General features: G+C 37.4%; 1 protein-coding gene across 1 annotated transcript in view; it reads left to right on the top strand.

Annotated features, from left to right (window-relative positions):
* Positions 1-23,695, top strand: part of TAF2 (TATA-box binding protein associated factor 2) — a 94,004-nt gene that overhangs the window by 32,177 nt on the left and 38,132 nt on the right. The window contains exons 17-22 of the mRNA XM_007946844.2: positions 1,294-1,434; positions 4,638-4,748; positions 9,268-9,461; positions 10,979-11,118; positions 16,879-16,948; positions 18,077-18,186. Of these exons, the coding sequence (XP_007945035.1) occupies positions 1,294-1,434; positions 4,638-4,748; positions 9,268-9,461; positions 10,979-11,118; positions 16,879-16,948; positions 18,077-18,186 (766 nt within the window). The remainder of the gene's footprint in view (positions 1-1,293; positions 1,435-4,637; positions 4,749-9,267; positions 9,462-10,978; positions 11,119-16,878; positions 16,949-18,076; positions 18,187-23,695) is intronic.

The following is a 23,695-nucleotide window of genomic DNA, read 5'->3' on the forward strand; positions in this document are numbered from 1 at the left end:
TGTGGTAGCCAGTTATTCGAAAGCTTTGCCAAGTGCTTTTAGCAAGACTGCTTTGAAAGAAATGTCTTTTGATCTGAAAATAGATATACATAAAAATTTTGCAGTTGGTCAAATTGAAAAGTCAGATACTAAAACCAAAGAGAACTTTTCACCATTTTATTGAATGGCAAACAACATCTTTAAAGCAAAGAATTTATTTGGTAAGAAATCCCTAGGTTTGAATGATAGTTTACATTGTAGTACATTAAACCAATTCATCTTAGTTAGCCTACTGTGATAATTCTTTTAATGTTGTTTGGGCTTAGAAATTGGTATTAGTGATATGTAATTTAAAATCATAGGTGCTGTAATTTCACATGCTAGAAAAGTTAATTTATTGAGAAAACTAAATATTTTTCTTTAGATGGGGAAAAAAAAACAAACTGAAGGTAGAACAAATGAAAACCAGAAAAACACAAAAATTTGGCCAGAAATACTGGTTTCCAGGTATTTAAAAAGCATCTTGATAATAGGTTCATTATTTCCATTTTGTGACTCTCTTTCCTTCTTCACTGCTAAACCCATTTGTCCCATATTTCAGCAGTATCATGGTTTAGGTTTATTTTATCATTAATGACAGCAAGTGAGTAGTTAGATTCCTACGTTCTTCTCAGCTGTATGAGGGAAAAACTGATTTTCGTTGAGAGCCATCTGCTAAGGATGTAATTTCATTGCTTCTGTAAAGTGCTTTGTGACTTGCATGTTAAATTCTTAGCAGAGCTATAAAATTGTAGGATATATTATTTAAACTTAATCAAAGTTTTATTCTTTTCAGATGGATATGTTTTATATACAGTAAAAAATATCAATAGCAAGATATGAATTTTTTGGACTGTGTTATAACAGACTTAAATGGTAGCACTGTACTTGGCTTGCATCAATTAGGGTAGATTGAAAAATCTTATTTAAAATCCATGATGATGTTTCTACTTGAGTAAATGTATCAGAGTTACATTTGTCTAACTGAATCAAAATAAACCACTTCTTATTCAGAATGGAAGCCTTTTGCAAACATATTTTCTTAAACCTAAAAGAGTACCTACTAACATTTAGAAGTTAACTTTTAGAAAAAGTACATGTATTAAGAACTTTTTTTGTTCGTAGTTTGTGTATGTTTTTGGAAATGGTGGTGAAAGGCTAAAAAGTGTAACATTTCTGCGAATTGAAATTATAATATTGATAAAGTTTAGAAAGCTGTTTTATTTAAAACTGTGGTTGCAATGGTGATAGAAATGATTTCATCTAATTATTCAGATTGCAAATTCAATGGTGAGCACGTGGACAGGACCACCAGCTATGAAGTCACTCTTCACTAGAATGTTTTGTTGTAAAACTTGCCCAAACATTGTGAAAACGAACAACTTTATGAGCTTTCAAAGTTATTTTCTACAGAAGGTACAGTTTTCTTATCATTTTCTTATGATTATGCTTTATGCCGCTATGTATAGATCTCAGTTTAACTTAGAGACTGTTCAGTTAATGGGTGTATTTACTTTCTTGCAGGGCTTCAAACTGGTTCTTCCTGGTTCAGACATGGCCAACTGAGTGAAACCAGAGTAACCTGAATTTGTAAAATGTGGGTGAACTGGAACAGGAAAAATTATGAGTCACTGTCCTGCTAGAAACTTAACCTGCCTCTTAGAAAACAAGGGTGGTGTGTGTTGTTGCATAGCCACCAAATCCCTTGTCTGACTGAATTGGAAACAGCAGTGCCCAGCTTAAAGATAGCACGTGACCATGCCACATTGAATGTGTGTCATTCCCCTCAGTCCTGGCAATAATCCAATCTCCTGCATCAGGCTCCTGAAAAGGCTCACGACACCTCTTCCAAATCTTCCATTCCAGGGCTTGAACCTGTAATGTTTTCTGTCCTGGTTATTGTCTCAATACGCCCACATTTTACAGATTCGAGTCTGTTCTGATTTCACTGCATTGACCATGACTGAACTAGTTTGAACTGGTTCAGAGCCCTACTTTCCTATGAAAAGTTTCCTTTTTTTTTTTTTTTTTTGGCTTCTAAAATGTTTTCCAGAACTTGAAGTGATTGCTCATTGGTTTTATGGCCTGTGTGCAAGTAAATCTCACTATCCACAATAATGGTAGAAAGACTCAAAAAACTCAAACTCACTGCCATTGAGTCAATTCCAACTCCTAGCAACCCCCATTGGGTTTCTAAGGCTGTTAATCTTTATGGAAGCAAACTGCATCATTGTTCTTCCAAGTGTAAAGAGACTAGAAATGGAAAGTTTTTCCTCGTGGTGGGTTGCATAGAGGATGGAGGTGTGTGTAAGTTCTTCTCATGGCACATCTTCTGGAATATGGACAGTTTGTATGATGAGAGGCAGCAAAGCAAAGAACTCTAGGCACATATGTGAGTTCCCCTCCCAGCTCTGCTGCTCACGGGCAGTTTACACATGGGCAAGTTTCTTAACGTTTTAAGCCTCAGCTTACTGAATTATAAGATGGATCTTCTTTAGAGTAAGATAGGATCAAACATGAAGTGTTTTACACTATGCTTATCACACTAGAAGTTTTCTGTAAATGGTAATTTAGGAAATAGCGGTAGTGATGTGGTGGGTTAGTCACTGTTTTAGGAAGGGGTGTAGAACTGGCAGAGTGAGTAGCATGCGACAGTTTGGAAGTAATTTGTAAAATTTTTTTGAGCTCGGATAACTAGATTGAACTGGGGAAGAAAAGCGGAGTCAAAGTGGAGAAAATGAAACCTATTCTTTCATGATTTTGTAGAAAAGAATGAGGAAGGAGGCTATCTTGAAGATAAAGGAAAGTGGAGGAAAAATTTGTTTTGTTTTGTATACACAGAGGAAGAACTTAAAGCATGTTTGGCAGAGAACAAGAAACCAGTGGAAAGGGAGAGATGAAATAATCAAGTGAGAGAAAGTAAATTCTGCAGTTGTTGGTAGAGGGTGGGGCACCGTTTGGGAGGTTAGTCTTAGAAAAGGTAAGACATTCCTTTTTCTGAGACAGGTGGAAAGCAGAGTGAAAACAAGAGACTACTGAGGGGCTTGCTAGACAAGTTGAGACATTTCATAGAGGGAAGGGTAAAAGGGTTGTTTAGCAGCACTCAGAGTGAAGATCACGCTATAGTAAATTTCATTAGCAAAGTAGATGTAGAGTGATCCAGGTGTGTGGAAAGCCAATCTTGGTTTAATCTTAGAAGCCTGTGGTATCCAATTATATTAGAGAAACGAACATTTGCTAGTACTTAATGCTCTGATCAGCTCCATTATTGCCATTACACTAATTTATGGTACGGAAATAAGTTAATCTCTGTATTCTACTCAGTATATTCCTTTCATTATTTCCTTGTGCTTCCATATATCATTGTTTCAAGATGGCATGTGTGACCCATTAGTGAGAGGGTTGTGAAATCAATTTCAAGTTTTTACCAACTTTTTAAGTATATGTATGTGTGTGGGTGTGTATTTGTAAAAGAAAACAATGGGCAACATACCAAAATGCATCACATGTGATGAGGGGTAGCTATACTTTTTTTTTTTTTTTTGCTGTTACTTTTTTTTTGGTTTATATAGATTGCATCTATAATGTATGTGTGCCAGGTTGGCATATGAAGTGTGTTTCTTACTGTGAGTTACAGTTAGAACTTGAAGAACAATACTTTTAGACCAACTCACCTTTCATTTAGTATTTTTAGTGGACAGGAGAAAGAAGATTGGTGCCTGAATCAAATTTGAGTCTCCAAGGGCAGAGGGGGCATAGGACAGATAGGTCTGTGGACAAATGACCCTCGGTTGCTCTTAGAGCACTGACTTGGACTGCTGCTGTTGCTCCCATAGCTTCTGCTCCTTCAAGCAAGCAAAGGAGTCACCCCTTTCTAGCCCCCAGTTTAGAGGGAATAGCTTTTTGAGTAAGAAGAGGCAATGGTATGAATCTCCCTGTCTCCGGAGGACTATGCTGTCTACTCATCCGTAGTTCTGCCTGGAGATCAATTAGCTTCATCTCACTAGTAGAAATTACCACCACGTATGAGCCACATATCTGCCTCCTTAGAGAAATTGTTTATGTAAATTTAGAAAGGAGAAAGTTCAGCTGACTTTCAGATAATTTACTATTTTTCTTGAAACCTTAGGCTGAGAATGGGAATGGTACTGGAGAGTCAGTGTTTACTAACAGTGGTCATTGAGCTGTACTGTATGACACATGATTGCAGCCATTACATCATTTAATCCTCAAAATGGTTGTGGGGAAAATGAGGCTTCTTGTCAGTAAGCAACTAGCTTAGTGGGTACATAGGTCAGGAGTAGAATAGTTGTCTGCCTATTGCTAAAACTTACACCTTTTCTGTAGGACACAGAACTAGATTTATGTAATTTACATTACATACACTTTCCTCCAAGATGCATGGACTGCAGTGCTTTGGTTCATGCAGCTGTTCCCTTGTTTCCTACTCATTTCTTCTCTTAAGGCAGAATGCTTTACAGATGTTTTCAGTGAACCAGGTTGGGAGCGATGGGGTTTTGACTTGGTTTAGATTAATGCTCTTTCTATATTTAATTCAATGAATTGCAGTAATAATAGCATTAGATTATATGCTTAAGAAATTTTTTTTTTTTTTGTAGACTATGCCAGTTGCAATGGCATTGTTGAGAGATGTTCATAACCTCTGTCCCAAAGAAGTCTTAACATTTATTTTAGACTTAATCAAGTATAATGACAACAGAAAAAATAAGGTAAGGTACTTTTCTTAATGAATATTAGTGAAACTACACATTGATATTTTGTTCTTGTAAAGAAACGTTTAGTCACTGATGAGTCCATGGTAGTTGAAATTTCTGGAGGTAGAGACATGCAAATAAGATTGGTTAGAATAATCAGTGGAAGGAAAATGAAATTGTTCTTCACACACATTTTACAATGTGGAGAGAGTGATGCATCACATTTTAGGGTAGCAACTAAACCTGGTTTTGGTGAAGTCTGACGGCACAATTATATTTATATTCTTCTTTCTTTTACCAAAAGGCAGTTCCCTCTTGGAGTTAACTTGTTCATTGCGAACTTTACCTTTTGTTACTATTGTGTGTATTTATTCATTTATTTGACAAAGAGTTATTGAATACTGTGAGTCAAAATTCTTTCATTACACTAGTTATCAATCCATGTTTTTAAGAATATATGCTATGCTAGGTAGTTTACTGGGAGCTCTGGTAGTGTAGTGCCTAAGGCACTTGACTGCTAACCAGAAGGCTGGAGGTTCAAACCCACCGCCACTCCTCAGAAGGAAGGTTGGTCAATCTACTTCTGTAGTGATACTGCCTCAGAAACCCAAGGAGTGGTCGTTACGAGTCGGGGCTGACTTGACAGCACATAACAGGTAGTTTACCATGTTAAACAGAAAGAAGACATGTTGATCCCATTAGGAACTTTATGTATTTATTAAGTATTTATTGAACAGCTGCTGTTTATCAGTTGATTATCTACCCAAAACACACTGTCTTACAGTTTTGGTGGGTCATGTGTTTGGGAGTGGTTTAAATGGGTGGTTTTAGATCAGGATTTCTCATGAGGTTGCAATCAAACTGTTGGGCCATCCCCTGAAGGCAGGACAGGGCAGGGCTGGTGGATCTACTTTATTAACAGGAGTCCTCAGTTCCTTGCTGGTTGATGGGTTCTCACAGCTTGCCTGCTGGCTTCATGTAGACTGAGTGATCCAGAGAGGCCAAGGAGGAAGGCACAATGCTTATTATGCCCTTACATATCACTTCTGCTAGATTCTGGTAATTAAAAGTGAGTCACTAAGTTCAGCACACATAGCGAGAGGAATTAGTTTTCACCTTTCAAAGGAAGTATGAAAAAAAAATCGGTGGATGTACTTTAAATAAACTGCCACGGGAAATTTTCAGGAGGAAAAAAGAGTGCAAGGAAGGTAAACTCTTTGAGTCCATATAGGTTGGGCAGTGTTTTTATTCTACTCTTTTACTTGATGTTTGGCTGGGTTTAGACTTTGGGGTGAAAAATAACTTTTCCCTCAGATTTTTATTTTTTTTTCCATTTTGTTTTGTCATTGAGAATATACACAGCAAAACCGATTCAGCAGTTTCTACATGAAAAATTCTGTGACACTTCCTCACCTTGGGCATCCCCACCCTCCTTTTCTAAGTTGTTCCTCCCCCATTAATATAAAGTTCCCCCTAAGGTTCCTCGCTAATCTTTCTCTCCAGTTGCTTTTGTCACCTTGATCCCACGTGGGCAGTTCTGAAAAGAGCACGATGCTCAAGGTAGACCTTTTTCACTGGTTAAAGGAAACCATTGTTTGTTTGCTTTTGAGGAGACTTCATCACTAGTTAAAGTAAACCATTGTTTGTTTGCTTCTGAGGAGACTTCAGGGGACATTTTTGGTTAAATTTAAAGATGATTTCGAGAGCCCTCGGAGTTTTGAAAGCATTGTTCTATTATCTTTGCTAGTGCTAGTGGGAGAAGCCCAGCGCCCTTTGCATTTCTGTTCTTTTGTGTGTGCAGCACATGTTTTCTCTCTGGAAGATAGAAAACATACGTTGCAGCATGTGTTTCTCTTCAGTGTCCTGAAATCTCACTGGCGTTCCCCCTGTGAATTGGGAACAACATTGGGCTAGATGGTCCGTGGGCCCTTTCAGTCTGAAATCTTATGTTTTTTGGCTCTGGGACATGGTATGGAATTAATTTTTTAAAACAGTTTCCCCCTCCATTTCCTCTGCTTCTCTTTCTAGAATTTATTGATATGTTTTCTCCTATTCCAACCTTCTAATTTCTTTATGCTGTTCTCTCCTATTTCTTATCTTTGTATGCTCAAAATTTTGGAATATATTTAATTTTTTTATCTTTCAGTTTAATTTTGATTTTTATTCTCTGTGAGTTTCATTTTTCTTTGACAAATAATTTTATACGCTTAGAAGGTATATTATTTGTTGGTTCTCAGACAATATAAATTTTTATTTCTGCTGGTTTTCTGGATGCTATTATTTTCTCCAAGTTGCTTTTCTTTTTCCCCGAGCAAATATAATATTGTGTTTTATTTATTACCATGGATGGAGAGGAGGGTTCAGAAGCTTCCCTTTGGTCTTTTTTTTTTTAATGTTTTATTGTGATTTGGGTAAAAATTTACAGAGCAAATTGGTTTTACCATTCAACAGGTCATACACATTCTGTTTTGTAACATTGATTGCAATCCCCACAATTTAACAGTACTCTTCTCACTCCCACTCTGTGTTTTCCATGTCCATTTATCCTTCTGTCCTATCCTTTCCTGCCCTGAGCTTTACCCCTGCGCAAATGCTGCCCTTTGGATCTGGGTGGTTGATTGCTCCAGGGAGTGCTACTTCTTTGGTGTTACTGTTCAGCTTAGAGGTCTGTCTGTTGTTTGGCTGAAAGTTGAGCCATGGCATGAATTCATTCCAGGCTTGAAGGGTGACTAAGGGCCATGTCTCAGGGGTTACACTCAAACCAAAACCAAACACACTGCTGTCGAGTCAGATCCGACTCATAGCAACCCCTCCTTGGGTTTCTGAAGTGGTATCACTACGGAAGTAGATTGCCCAACCTTCCTTCCTGGGAGGGACTGGTGGGTTTGAACTGCCAGCCTTCTGGTTAGCAGTCAAATGCCTTAGGCATTATGCCACCAGAGCTCCTAGGGGTTACACTAGTCTGTATCAAACCAGTAAGCCTGGTCTTTTTTATGATTCTGAGTTTTATTCCACATTTTTCTCCCACTCTGTCCAGGACTTTTTATTGTGATCCCTTTCAGAGCGTCCTATAGTGGCAGCCGGGTTCCATCTAGTTCTTCTGGTTTAAAAGTCATGGAGGCTGAGGTTTGCATGGTCCTCCTTTGGACTAATTGTTCCCATGAGTGTTTTGTTTTTAATTTTACTGTGACAATATATATATAGGCCCAAAATTGCCACATTAACCATTTTCAAGTGTACAATTCAGTGACATTATTTAAACTCATATATTGTGCAACTATCACCATCATCCATATCTAAAATTCTCCCATCGCTCCAAACAGAAACTCGGCAACACTCAAGCATCGACTCCCCATTCCCCCTTCCCCCAACGCCTGATAACCACCGGTAAATTCTTGTCTTTGTGCGTTTGCTTGGCCCAGCTATCGCATTGTGTGCATATACTACGTTTTGTATATCCAGTCATCTGTTGATGGACACTTGTGTGGTTTTTTTACTTCTGGCTACTGTAAATAATTTTGCAGTGAATATTGGTATAAAGTCTGTTTGAGTCCTTGCTTTCAAGTCTTTGGAGCATATTCCTAACAGTGGACTTTCTGGGTGATATGAAAATTCTGGTCTCTATTTTTTTATGTTGATTCTTCCTTCAAATTGCTGGTGAGCCTTGGCTGTGTGTTTATATAGACAGTAGAGCACTAACTAGCTGATTGGAAGCTGTGGTTATCAGCAGGAATTGGGGACTGTGGTTGTTGAAGAATCTGGCTGGTTACTGTCTTGGTTCTGTAGTGCTGCTGTAACAGACATACCACAAATGTATGGCTTCTTACAGTTTAGAAGGCTTGAAGTCCGAGTTCAGAGTGCCACCTCTAGGGCCTGGGTGAAGGTCTCTCGACCTTGGGCTTCAGCTCTGCCTCCTGTTGCAGGCCCACTTGAGCTGGAGGCTTTTTCTGACTCAGGCAGCTGCTGGCTGCTGAGGCTGACAAACCCAAGATCGACAGGTAAAATGGCACAGTCCCAAGAGTAGCAGACAACCCAGCAGGCTACCAGTTCAAGTCTAGGAAGAGTCCTAAGATTGGCAGGCAACATGGCAGGATCTAGATGTGCCAAAAGCTAGAGACCTTTCCCAAAGCTTCTCCTTATGTACTAGAAGCAGGCCACACCCTAAGAGCAGCTCTCTAGCTGCTCACAGCAGAATTCACCATAAGATGATTACAGTCTCATCATGGGGAATAATATCCAGCTGTCCAGCCACTCAAATACACAGCCCAGCCAAGGTGACACACAACTTTATACCACAGTTACTATAAGGAAGCCTTACATGTAATAAGTATTTGTTCAGTAAATTAATGTATCACTGGTCAGTGAATTTTTTTCATTTTATTTTCCAATGTCACTCTCTAGAGTACATAGTTGAGTACTTAAGAGAACTTGCTTATGTTTTCAGATAAATTATGTTTTGAATTACACATATTGTATTACCTTTTAATAAAAATGTGAATTTTGTTATTGTCTCTTAAACTATTCTTTGGCTTAGTTTTCAGATAACTATTATCGTGCAGAAATGATAGACGCCCTTGCCAACTCTGTCACACCTGCAGTCAGTGTGAATAATGAAGTTCGAACTTTGGATAACTTGAATCCTGATGTGCGGCTCATTCTGGAAGAAATCACCAGGTTTCTGAATATGGAAAAACTTCTTCCAAGTTATAGACATACCATCACTGTCAGGTATGATTCAGTTCTTTACTTGTTTTTATAATAATAAAACATTTACCTCATTATAGAAAACTGGGAAAAAAGAGAAAATGAAAATCTGAGGATTTACCACCCATTTATAAATTGATAATGTTTTAGAGACTGTCCTTAAAGCGTTTTCTCACTCAGTAACCCTATAACTTCTTATACTTGAGATTATATTATATATATAGTTTTTATATTGTTCTCATAAACATGTTCTCATGTCATCTGAAATTCTTCAAAAGCATTATTTTTGATGTCTGCATAATATTCTAGAGTGCTGGTGGTGCGGTGGTTAAAGTCTTCGACTGCTAACCAACAGGTTGGTGGTTCAGATCCACCAGCCACTCTGCATGACAAAAGATGAGGCAGTCTGCTTCTGTAAAGATTTACAGCCTTGGAAACCCTCTAGGGTCTATCTGAGTCAGAATCGACTGGATGGCAGTGGGTTAGGTTTTGTTTTTGCATAATTTTCTATCTCATTGGATATATTATAAAAGTCCCTATATTTTCAGACTTTTTAGATAGTGTTTTTGCTTCTACCAACTTTTTATGTAACTATCAAAAATTCTGTTTCTTTGCAAGTTTGTTAAAAGTTGATTTACTGATTCAAACGTTTTGCACCTTTCATATATATTTTGACTAAACCATGTTACTGAAACTTCTGGAGAAAATATCTAAATTATGTTTCATTTTAAATAATTTTTTTTTTATTAGTAATGATGTTGTTATGAGCCACATAATGGAACTTGAGGCTTTGAGTTTCCAAACAAGTTTTGGAATTTGTTTTGTTTTAAGAGAATTGGGCTATTAATTTTGAAGTTTTATGATCATTGCAACAATTTAGTATTAAAAAACTGAAGGACAGATTTAAATCACATCAGTTGTTCAGTTTACTGCCACAAATTAACCTGTGCTGCTTAGGAAATAGGAGCTCTGGTAGCTTAGTGCCTAAGGCACTTGACTGCTAACTAGAAGGCTGGTGGTTCAAAACCCACCAGCCGCTCCTCGGAAGGAAGATGGAGCAATCCACTTCCGTAGTGATACTGCCTTGGAAACCCAAAGAGGGGTCACTATGAGTTGGGTCCGACTCGACGGCACATAACGGCAACAACAAGCTTAGGAAATAAATTTGGTTCAGTATACTTAAACACAAGGTTTTACACCTATTCCTCACTTACTGACTGTCTCATTATCCAACATTTCCAATTTATGACAATAGTAAACATCTGTTTTGTGAATTAATGACATATGTCAGGTAATAATGAATATCAGGGTGCGAGGTGAGAGTGATGCTGGATGTGATGGTTAAGGTTATGTGTCAACTTGGTTGGGCCTTGATTCTCAGTGCTTTGTCAGTTATGTAACGATGTTGTCATCTTCACTCTGTGATTGGATGTGGTCATGTTCCATTTCACATAATGCCAGTTTTCACACATCGACTTGCTTTCTGGAACCTAACCGTGGTGATAAGTGAGCTGTGGTGTAATTGCTTTTTTATCCCCTAGTTGTTTGAGAGCCATACGGGTGCTTCAGAAGAATGGACATGTGCCAAGTGATCCAGCTCTTTTTAAGTCTTATGCTGAATACGGCCATTTTGTGGACATTAGGATAGCAGCCTTGGAAGCAGTTGTTGATTATACTAAAGGTAATGTTTTACAAATGCATCTCAACTCATTGCCATTGAGTCGGCTCTGACTCATTGCAACCCCTCCTTGGGTTTCCGAGGCAGTATCACTACGAAGTAGATTGCCCAACCTTCCTTTGGAGGAATGGCTGGTGATTACATGTTCATATTTTTTAATAATAGTTCTTTGTTGTGTTTAAAGTGAGAGTTTACACAGCAAATTAAGTTCCTATTTAACAGTTTTTACAGACATTATTCAGTGATGTTACATTTTTCACAATGTGTCATTATTTTCTTCATTCCACTCTATTTGTACCATTTTAGTAATCTAGTTTTCTTGCCTATTTATCTTCTCATTTTCTCTTTAGAGTATTATTTGACCATGTGGTCTCTTATAGCTGGTTTTTCTTAAAGAAGCTCATTACTCAAGGGTTATACTTTTTATTTTATGAGCCAATCTGTTATTTAGCTAAAAGGTGAGTCCTAGGGATAATTTCAGTTTAAGGTTTAAAGTATGTCTCAAGAAGTCCTCTGTCTCATCCAGTCTAGTGAATCTAGACTTGTTAAGAATTTCAGTTCTGTTCTACATTTCTTTCCCATCCTGTAAGGTTCCATCTGTTGTGGCCCTGATTCAGAACAGTCAGTAGTGGCAGTTCTTAGTAGTCTCAGCTTATATAATTTTTGAAAAAAATATTTCTTTCTTAAAACCAGGCTTATATGATTGGCATTTTCATATTATGTGCCATACAAGTATTTTCATTTTAAGTTAACTTAGAGAAAATGTTTGGTCCCTGTAGAGTCTGTATGTTGTTCCTGTTGTTAGTTGCCCTTGAGTCCACTCTGACACGGCAGTCCCCCATGCAACAGAGCGAAGCATTGCCGGGTCCTACACGATTCCCACAGTCATTAGTATCTGCTGTGTTTGAGCCCACTGAGTCTCTAGTATCTGCTGTATTGAGCCCACTGAGTCATTAGTGTCTGCTGTGTTTGAGCCCACTGAGTCTTCAGTATCTGCTGTGTTCGAGCCCACTGAGTCTTTAGTATGTGCTGTGTTTGAGCCCACTGTTGCAGCCACTGTATCAGTCCATCTCATTGAGGGTCTTCCTCTTTTTCACTGACCTTCTCCAGAGACCAGTCCCTCTTAATAACATGTCCAGAGTACGTGAGATAAAGTCTCACCATCCTTATTTCTAAGGAACATTCTGACCATACCTCTTCCAAGACAGTTTGTTCCTTCTTTTGACAGTTCATGGTATGTTCAGCACTCCTCCTCCAAACCATAATTCAAATGCTGCCATTTGTCTTCAGTTGTCATTATTCATTGTCCAGCTTTCTTATGCATATAAGGTGATTGAAAATATCGTGGTTTATGTCCAGCACACCTTAGTCCTCAAGGTGACATTTTTGCTTTTTAACGCTTTAAAGAGGTTTTGCAGCACGTTTGCCCAATGCAACCTGTTGATTTATATTTTGACTGCTAAATCCATGGGCGTTGATTGTGGATCCAGTTTTGGCAACTTCAGCCTTTTCTCTTTTTATCATGATGTTGCTGTTGGTCCAATTGTGAGCATTGTAGTTGGTGATCTTCATCAGTAAGTGCTTCGTGTCCTCTCAGTTTCAGCAAGCAAGGTTGTAACATCTACATATTGCGGGTTGTTAATGAATTTCCTCCATTCCTGATGCTGTGTTCTTCATGTAGTCTAGCTTCTCAGATTTGCTGTTCAGCATGCAGAATTAATAAGTATGGTGAAAACATACAACCCTGACACACACCTTTCCTGATTTTAAACCATACCATAGTTCAAATGACTACCTCTTGGTTTGTGTGTAGTGTCTGCATTAGCAATGGTGTCTTCCAGCCTGAGAGCTCTTGTCCCAGCACTGTATCATACAGTGTTTGCTGCTATTCCTAAGGTTTTCCCTGGTCAGTTTTTTCAGAAGTAAATCATCAGTTCCTTCTTCCTAGTCTGTCTTACACTGGAAATTCCACTGAAACCTGTCCCACGGTGGGTGACCCTGCAGTGGCATAGCTCCCAGCATCAGAGCAACACGCAGACTGCCATAGTATGACAGATTGGCAGCTGGATGGTGGAAGAATCTGTATAAAAGTGTTAAATGAGAAAAAAACAAAATTATAGTTTTCTTGGCTTTTCCCAGAGGTTAGTATATACTTCTGTACCTTTTGTTACATGTTATTTTAAGAAATAGGAAAAGACTTTTGAGAAATTTCCACCTAGCATTGTAAGGATTGAAGAAAACATCTTGTACCTGTGCAAAAATTTTTGTCTGTGAAAGCAGACCCAGAGACTTAAACAATGATCTTGGTACAGGGATTAGACAAGACGTCATGAACATGACAAAAACATAAGACCAAAAACTGTGTAACAGAATAATACATATTCAAAATATTTCAAAAACTCAGAGGAAAAAGGTGAAGAGACAAAATGTTAAAAGAAAAATAGTGAGTCCTGAAAACTGGAATGGATAGTAAAAAAAAAAGTCATGATCTAAGAAAGAACACTTCAAAAGTCCTAAGCTTGACAGCCTGATGAAGTTTCAAATTTAAGGTTAAGGACAAACTTTGTGGTTCTTAGCAATATCTGAAGTAGGTTATTTTACAGGATAAGGGAGTAATCTGGCCCCTGACTTCTTCAGAATATGAAAAGTCAGAAGACAATAAACCAATACCTACATAATTTTTACGGGAAATTATGATGTAAGATTTTCTGCCTCTCCAAGTTGTTGCTCACATAGCTTTGGAGGCTTGGAAACACATTGCCTATGTAGAATTCTTAAAACAAAATTTCCTGAAGAGCCTTTTTCAGCTCTGTCAATGAATCAAAATAAATAATTCAAGATTGGTGAAAGTGTGAAATGAAAGATGCTAGTGATAAGCAACTATACTTGTAAAATAGTTAAGCTTAATCAAAACATTAAAAAGACCAAGATTACTGGGGAGATAGAGACTGGTGAAACCTCGGAGACTTTGGCCCTTAGTTACCCTTTGGGCCTGGAGTTGGACTCATTCCTGTGGTTTAACTTTCAGCCAAACAATAGACAGGCCTGTGAGCTGAACAATTACACTAGGGAGTTGCACTCCTTAGAACAGTCAACCATGAGAGATCAGAAGGGCAGCATTTGTGCAGGGAGAAAGTGAGGAAAGCAGGAATGCATAGGTAAGACAGAGAAAGGTTAGCCACAGGGAGGAAGTGTAGCCACAGGGAGGAAGTGTAATAAGCACAAGGAGGAAGTGAGAAGAGAGCTGTTGCATTGTGGGGGTTGTCATCAGTGTCGTGAAACAATGTCCATGAACTGTTGAATGGAAAACAAATTTCCTCTGTAAAATTTCACCCAAGCCACAATAAAAAGATTAAAAAAAAAAAAAAAAGAGGAGGTTAATTATATGGTAAAATAGTTATCAAATATAATGCAATTTTAAATAATAATTATACCAAATAATATACAACTATAAAGTACCTGAGTTATTTGACTGCTAACCAGAAGGCTGGTGGTTCAAACCCACCACCCATTCCTTGGAAGGAAGATTGGGCAGTCTACTTCCATAGAGATACCGCCGTGGAAACCCAAGGAAGGCTTGCTATGAGTTGTGATCAACTTGATGGCAGTGAGTTTGGTTTTTTTGGTATAAGAAATATGTAAATGTAATCTATATCTAAAATGCCAAATTATTCCATCAAAATATAGGAAATGTTAAAAAGAAAAAAATACTTCTTGTCTTACCGTAGAAAGAGAGGCGGGTGTGAGGGAAAAATAGTATTTTACTATGTTTTAGCTGAAGGTTTACATAGCAAATTAAGTTCCCATTTAACAAGTTTTTGTTTTTTTTTTTTACAGATTGTTCCATGGCATTGGTTACATTTTTCACACTGTGCTAGCATTCTCTTTTTTCCATTCCTGTTCCTTTTCCATTCATCTAGCTTTCCTGATACTGGTTGATTTAAAAATGTTAAGTAGAGAAATATATACTCAGACCATTATAGAACTACAGAGCCTTTATAGAACATTGTTCTATACTATATATGCATTCTATGCTGTATATACATTGTTCTACAGTATAGAACAATGCAGTGTGTAGATTCTATATTTGGTTTAAGTTCATGTAGGATATATACACTATACTGTACTTACCTATCCATTAGTTTAAGTTCAGAAAAAATTGTCATTTGTTAATACTTTTTTTTTTTTTAATTTTTATTTTAAGAGGTAGTTTTACATTAAACGTAACGTGTACATTTGGTTTCATTCCCGATTCGCCATGTCCAAACCTAACCTAGACTCTTCCCCTCCCTACCCTATAACCCTCCCCTTGTGCCCCTCACATTCATGCACTCCTGTTTGTCCTGCATTTCCTTAGTTTGAATGTTGGTCCTCTGGTGTCCCATGGTCTATTGCTCTAAGGGATGTGTTACCATTGAGTGTGTGGGTGTGTCAACCTGGGTTAAGTGGTCTGCATGTACATCTTGTTAGCTATTGGGCTGAGAACCTCCCCCTGGAGGTGAGGTTTATTCCAGGTGCAGAATGTGTTCCAGGGCCATAGTATTGGGAGACTCACCAGATTTCATCTGACCAGTAATTCTGGTCATTATTGAGTTTCTGGGTTTTGTTCCATGTTTTTCCTCCTACTCTGTCCAGGATCCAGGATCTCCAGAGTTGATTCTTTCCTGAATGGTTGTTCCCTGTCTTTTTTTTACTAGAATTAAAACAGCCTTTGTTTTAAGAAATGATGGTAACAATAGTGATTTTTAAAAATAAATATCTTGGGAAAAACAACATAATTCTGTATCAATTCCCAGTTTTGTTTTGGCATTTTGATAGTTCTAAAATCTAGAGTCATGACATTCACCAAATATGCCACTTTTTCCGACCTTCTTTCCTAAGGTGTGTGGATGATACTCACTGTGTTAGAAATACAAAGATTCTTTCATGAGCTAGCACAACCTAAAATTAAATAGAGTGACAAGTATTAGGGTTTCCAAAAGGATGTCAAACTAATTGATATAAAAGAGTGGTGTTTATATGTAATCCATAGATTTAGACTTTAATGATTGCTAAATAGTAAATTTAAATATTGGTACTTAAAGTAGAAAATGGAAAATATTAGAAAGAAAATTCTGGGTATAAAAGGAAAGCTTTCAAATTCATAAAAGCAAAACTTGTTGAAAAGGTGAATGACATGGTTAATGAGTCAGTTTGTTTATGTCATTTCCATTCCTATCACAGTTTTTATGATTGTTTTTTATGTTATGTTGAAAAGTTAAGACTTCTATTTAGTCCTAAATGGAAGAAACTACTTGGGGAAAAAAACAGTTGAACATATGTATAATACATGTATAATACATATGTATAATATTGCTGGGTTAACGTTGTATATTAAACCTCCCTATAATTTGTTCTAAACATTTAGAAACAAGCCTTTGTTGAAACACATTTTGTCCAATTAGAGTTACTCTTTTCTAACCCAGGGTCTTTAATAATAAATTTATTATAAATTATAATTGGCTTGATGCTGTTTGCCATTGATTTGAGCTTTAATGAAAAACATGTACTTGGTTCTATTTATAACAACTACATGTAAGCACAAAGCTTATAAAAGTTATGAAGTTATTACCCATTGCATGAGAAATACGAAAACTTGTGTATTGGCCTTCAGCTCTGGTTGGGAATCTAACTAAGGCAGAATCCTAAATATTATGCATAAATTCCCTACTTGCCACTTGTTATTTGTTATAGTTAACAACAAATACATTTCCTTATTTTCAGTGGACAGGAGTTATGAAGAACTACAGTGGCTACTTAATATGATTCAGACTGACCCTGTACCATATGTAAGGTTAGTTTTTTGTGTTATATTTTTCTGGTTTCACAAGTTCTAAAATGAATTGAATGTTTTCAGTTGATTATATGTGGAACCAATTGTATGTTTTTTTTTTTAAATATGGGATATGTTGTGTGTTTATTCATGTCCATTTTTATTTGATTAGCCTTTGGAAAAAATATTTTAAAAACATATTGTTAATAAAGTTTACTTCACTCGCTGAATACTAGACTATTTTCTTGTTAATCCCTTCCTTTCTTCATCCTCTTATGCTGTATCCTACTCATACCAGTAAACGTTTTCTTTTTCAAATCTTATTTTGATCACATTTTCCATTTTCAGAGAACACAACACTATTCAGGTAACTTCTCACAAGAGATACAAACTTTTAATCGTAGGGTTTCACTATTCTCTGTGGGGGTACTTTTCTTAATGGATTCTTCTCAAATAAAGCTTACCTCCATGCTTTATAAAGATATTGTAATAATGAAGTCTGTGTTCATTTTAAGAGCTCTGGTGGCGTAGTGCCTAAGGCACTTAACTGTTAACCAGAAGGCTGGTGGTTCAAACCCACCAGCCACTCCTCGGAAGGAAGGTTGGGCAATCTACTTCCATAGGGATACCACCTTGGAAACCCAAGGAGGAGTTGCCATGAGTCGGGTCCAACTTGACAGCACATAACAACAATAACATGGTTCATTTTATTATCTCAAATGTAGGCTTCTTCTTGGCCTATGTGTAATTTTTTGCTCCATTTAAAATTTTTATACTTATTAACCAATCTTTGATGCAGATTTTTCTAGGGTGAAATATTCATTTCAGGAATGAATATTCATTTTAGGAAGTAGGAGGGAAAAGGTAAGTTAGAATGACAAAGGTAGGTTGGTTAGAGTCAGGTTTTAGAGGACTTCATTATCCAGTAAGGAGATTTTAAAAACAATAAAACTGCCAGAATTTTTTAGTGAAAAAACAAATAGTAAATATTTAAAATGCAATATTAATGTCTTTTGAAACTAACCTAAACACAAAGCTAGACCTAAGAGGGGAGATGATACAATAGGAAGAAGAAACTATAGATAGCATTCAATGTTTTATTAAATGGTCAGCAATAATAATAATAATAATAATTTTTTAACTTTTCAGGCATAAGATTCTAAACATGTTAACTAAGAATCCACCCTTTACTAAGAACATGGAGTCTCCTTTATGCAATGAAGCCCTGGTCGATCAGCTTTGGAAACTTATGAACTCTGGTGAGAGAGCACTGTTACTGTTCTTTTGTTTTTAAGTTTTTATTATTGAATTATGTAAGTTTATAACAGGTTTTCAAGAACTGAAGTAATTTTTGTCTTAAAACAGAAAAGAAAAAGACCATTTACCACACCTGTTGTGAAGTAGTGGGAATGATGACATTTGTTAATGGTAAACTCACTCACTTCACCCCAAAAATTTGTTGAGGGCACTGAAATATGATTTTATGTGAAGGTGTCTTAAGTGTTTGAAGAACTATAAACATGAACCTATAATATATTATTATTATATTATTATTATTATTAATTCAGAAGGTTACAAAGGGCTGAAGAATAAATCTCACCTCTTCTGTAATTTTTAAAAAGTACATATTGGTCTCTACACATTGTTCTGCACCTTGGAAATCATGGGATGTCATCACAGTTTTAATTGACATTATTTAAATGAGGTCAATGGGCAGTACACACACTGTTTAGAAACAGCTGGAACCAGTTTGCTGAGGGTCCAACTTCAGACCAATTATTGACTCAGTGTATAACTTGTCTGTTTTTTTTTTTCTCCTAAATTTTTTGTATTTTGTAGTTGAGACTATACACAGGAAAACATACACCAATTCAACAGTTTCTACATATACTATTTAGTGATGTTGATTACTTCACTGAAATGTAACCAAATTGAGAACAGTATGTCACTTGTCCTCAAGGTAATCAGAAGGCAACATACAAACCGCTTTATACTGTTATTATCAAATTGCTTTCTAAATGCTTTCCCTAATCCCTAGAAGAATGATTGCTTCTGTTTACAGACACTTTTATGTTTTTGCTCCTGTAGTACCATAAAAGGTGGTGTTATTACTGTGTTTCAGATGCAGAAGGGTGAGGCATTCAAGTTTAGGAACTTGTAAAGGATTATTCAACCAGTTAACATCATTAAGGATCATTAACGAGTTATGTGTAATGAACTATCCTGTATTGAATATGTTCTTAACAAGAATACATGTTTCCTGGATTATGGAAGATAAAAATGTTAGGAAAGCATACTGAAGTGCAAAAAAAGTCTCATCACCTTTTAGGGAAGATGTCTTAGAAGAAATGAATGTGTGTTTAAGATTAACGGGAAAATTTGTATAAAACGTTGAAAGGTTGCGGTCATACAAATTCAAGCTCTGATTGATATTTAGTATTGAATTTTTATACTGTGCAGTTTAAAGGACAGTTGCTTCTTTGCTTGGGAATTCTCTGTACCAATAATCCAAACAAAACAGTGAGATCAGTGAGTCTGTAGTCATAAACAATTTATTACTCAGTTCATTAGATTTATAAATAAGTGGGAACAGTATGAACAGTGGGAATAGCATTAATAATTGGGAGGAGTTTCTGTTTTGGGAGAGCATTGGGCTTTCCACTGACTGGGAAGAGGGACTAGAGAACTGCTCCCTTCCCTTCCAAGCCCAAATCTCTAGGGTACATGAGTGAATACCAAGTTTGAGAGAGTCCCTTTTTTGTTTAAAAATTCTGTAAAAGTTTTTTTTTTTTTTTTTTGTATAAGAAAACTAATGTAATTATGGTACAGCGTTTATCTGCAAAAATACCAAACAAGGAAAATATTACACAATTCCGTTACATCACCACTATGAAGATTTGGGTACTTTGGCCTTTAGGAGGAAAAAAAGAAAAAATAGTATGCAGTAGCTGCAGTTGTAGCGAGGTTTTAAAATGTCATCTTGTCATGAAAATTTTACACATTGCTCTGTTACCTTCATCAAAGTTAATGTTTTAAGAATTGTAATAGGAGTTCGCCTGGAACAAAGGCAGCTAGGACCTCATCCAGCCCCTAGATCCAGGCGAAGCCTACCTGCTCTTCACAGGGCTGCTGAGAACCTGGCTCTCTGAGATAAGTGTTCACCTTGATTGACTTTTCTGGAAGAAACAAACAATAGGCAAGTGAGATTGAATTATACTCATTCCTCTAAAAAACTTTTAGAAAACCAAACTCACTGCCATCAAGTTGATTCCAGCTCATAGCGACCCCCTTTGGGTTTCTGAGGCAGTAAATGTTTACAGAAGTAGATTGCCCAATCTTCCTTCTGCAGAGTGGCTGGTAGGTTTGAACTTGCCAACCTTCTGTTTACCAGTCAAGTGCCTTAGGCACTGTACCACCAGAGCTCTTTCTCATATCTCTCCCAAGAAAAACTCACTGCTATCGAGTCAATTCCAACTTATAGTGACCCCTTTTGGGTTTCTGGGGTGGTATCTCTATGGAAGTAGATTACTCAGTCTTCCTTCTGAGGAGTTGCTGGTGTGTTTGAACCACCAACCTTCTGGTTAGCAGTCAAATGTGTTAGGCACTATGCCACTAGAGCTCACTCGTTTCTCTAGTCTTGTCTTATTCCAAAATGGATTTAAGAGGTGTTGTTATGAAATCCATTGAACTCATTTAAAATATATGGCAAAGATGATCATTGCAGTTTTCTTAAGAGATGACCATCAGGTACTTTTGAAGAATTGAAGTTTGTTTGCTTAACTAATTTCAGAAACATTTCAGTGAGAGATTGCTTGTGGCAGAATGCACAGAAACAGGATGTTCAACACAGAAATCAGTTTGTGAGTGACACAGATGAACTAAACCAAACCAAACTCACTGCCATCAAGTTGGATCCAACTCATAGTGACCCCTCCGTTGGGTTTTCAAGGCGGTATCTCTATGGAAGTAGATTGCCCACTCTTCCTTCAGAGGAATGGCTAATGGGGTTGAACCGCCAGCCTTGTGCGTAGCAGTTAAATGCCTTAGGCACTATACCCCCAGAGCTCCTTACAGATGAAGTAGGAAGTTATATCATAGATTTTAATATGCAGATAACCAATGAATTTTAATCATATTCATTTTAGAAATACACCAGAGAGATTGGGAACTGAGGTATAGGACCTGGGGGCTATTGGTAACCAGAAGGGTTCCAGATGTCTAACCACTGAGATTCCAGACTGCCTGGTCTCTGTAGCCTTCCTGGTATGTGGCATTTCCACTTAGCTTTGCATTATGGACCTATTTCTCCAACAGCTTTGCTTTGAAATTACACATACACAGATATCTTATCCCATTCTTGAGGTTAATTTGCCCATTTAACTTTTGCTAATACTTTATTTTTTAAACTTTAAAAGTTTAGCAAAATTTAAAGAATAGTACTATGAACACTCAAATACTTTTCAGCTTGATTCGCCAGTTCTTAACGTTTTGCCACATTAGCTGTATCTCTTTCTCTTTCTAAATCATTTGAAAATAGCTTCATCATGATCATTCTCCCGAAATACTTCAGTAAACATTCCTAAGAGGAGGAAGATGCTTCTAAATATCCACAATACCATCATCACATGCTATGCCTATATTCAGATTTCCTCAGTTGTCCCAAAAATGTTCTTCATGGTTCCTATCTGTTATTGTTAGCTGGCACTCATGGCAACCCTAGGTGTGCAGAGTCAGCTGCTCCTTAGGGTTTTCAAGGCTGTGGCCTTTCAGAAGCAGATCACCAGGCCTGACTTGTAAAGGGCCTCTGGGTGGATTCTAACCACCAGCCTTTCAGCTAGGTAAGTGCTTAACTGTTTGCACCACCCTGGAACTCCTGAGCAGCTTTCAAATGAATATTCCTCCACAGGAAGAGGATAAACATTTTAAAAGAGACTCCTTCAGGTCAGGTGATTTTTGTCCCTAACAGCTTAAGAATCTTAAATAAATATTTTATGGGACTTCCGATAAGATGGTGGAATAGGCAGACAAGCAACACAGGTGCTCTTCAACAAAGAAAAGAAAAACCGATTGACAGAGATAACAGAAGATAATCCTGGAGCCCTGAGCTTTGAAAGGAACTATACAGGAGTGGATTAGGTGCCAACTAGTGGAAACACCTGAATGAAAGCAGTGAGTACAGAGATGGTCGGAGCTGCAGACTGTCAGCCACTCTGACAGGACCAACAGCCTGAATATTTCCAAGAGATGTTGGGACCTGAGAATTGACCTAAAGATCAGCCCTGGTCACCAAGGGCTGCAGGATTGACTGCACTGGTGGGCAAGACTAGAATGGGAAACAGCAAGAAGGGTGACAACCTGAGCTGTTGACTTTCTGCTGTCTGGAGGGCGCAGCCAGTTTGATTGTTTACGTGTGGCAGGCATTTTAGATATTTAAAGTGACTGAGGGCACAGCCATATTGGATATTTAAAGTGACCGAGGGCACAGCCATTTTGAATGTTTATAAATGGTAGCCATTTAGATATTTAAAGTGACTGAGGGTGCAGCCATTTTGAACCTTTATAAGTGGCAGCTGTTTTGGATTTTAAAGTGACAGCATTCTCATTCAGATTCCAGGGACCTAAGAATAGGCTCCATTTGCCAAGGTCAGCAGGGCATATGAGAGACTGATAACAGGAAAGGAGACAGGTGGTGAGTGTATAAGTGCCGTCAACTAATGAATAGAGAACAGCACAGTACCCCGCTTGCGTAGTTAACATACAAAGAAAATGAAAATTGTGGGCAAGTCACTCCAACATACAATCACCAATTAAATATAAACACAAAAACATCACAATGCTTTGGAGACAACAGAGCATCACAGTCCAAACAAAGAAGCACAATAAAGCAGGAGAAACAGGGGACCAAAATACAGACCCAAAACACATCCCTGAGGAAGATGCAGCACTGGAACTCCCAGATAAGTAATTCAAAAGAACTCTATTTAGGTATCTTCAACAAATTAAGGACAAATCAGGGAAAACACAGAGAAAACCCTAGAACAATTTTGAAAGACAATACAAGAACAAAATGACAAAATAAACGAAAAATTAGAAATGGTACAAAATCTACAGACAGAAATCCAAAAGATTAATACTACATTTTCAGAAATAGGTAAAACATTGAATGGGCAAAGGAACAGGATTGAATCAATGGAAGACAGAATTGGTGAGATTGAAGGCAAATACCTGAACACTTCTTTGGAAAGGGATCAATCAGAAAAAAGATCAAGACAGAATGAAGAAAGCCTAAGGTTCATGTAGGATGCCATCAAAAGGAATAATCTACATGTAATTGGAGTTCCAGAACAGAAAGAGACAAAACCACAGAGAAAATTGTCAAAGATTTGTTGGAAGAGAATTTTCCTGGTATGATGAAAGATGAGAATATATCCATTCAGGAAGTCCAACAAACCCCAAACAGGATAGACCCCAAAAGAAAATCACCCAGACATACCATAATTAAATTCACCAAAACCAAAGACAAAGAAAGATCCTGAAAGCAGCATGGGAAAAACGAAAAGTTATCTACAAGGGGCAACCAATAAGACTAAGCTTGGATTTCTCAGCAGAAACCATGTAGGTGAGAAGACAATGGGATGGACCATGAATTATGTACCCAGCAAAATTGTCCCTTAAATATGATGGTGAAATTAGGACATTTCCAGATAAGCAGAAATTAAGGGAATTTGTTAAAACCAGACCAACACAAGAGATGCTAAAGGGAGCCCT

This window comes from Orycteropus afer, unplaced genomic scaffold (assembly GCF_000298275.1).
Source record: "Orycteropus afer afer isolate SDZICR_OR568_19922 unplaced genomic scaffold, OryAfe1.0 scaffold00173, whole genome shotgun sequence".
NCBI classification, from domain to species: domain Eukaryota; kingdom Metazoa; phylum Chordata; class Mammalia; order Tubulidentata; family Orycteropodidae; genus Orycteropus; species Orycteropus afer.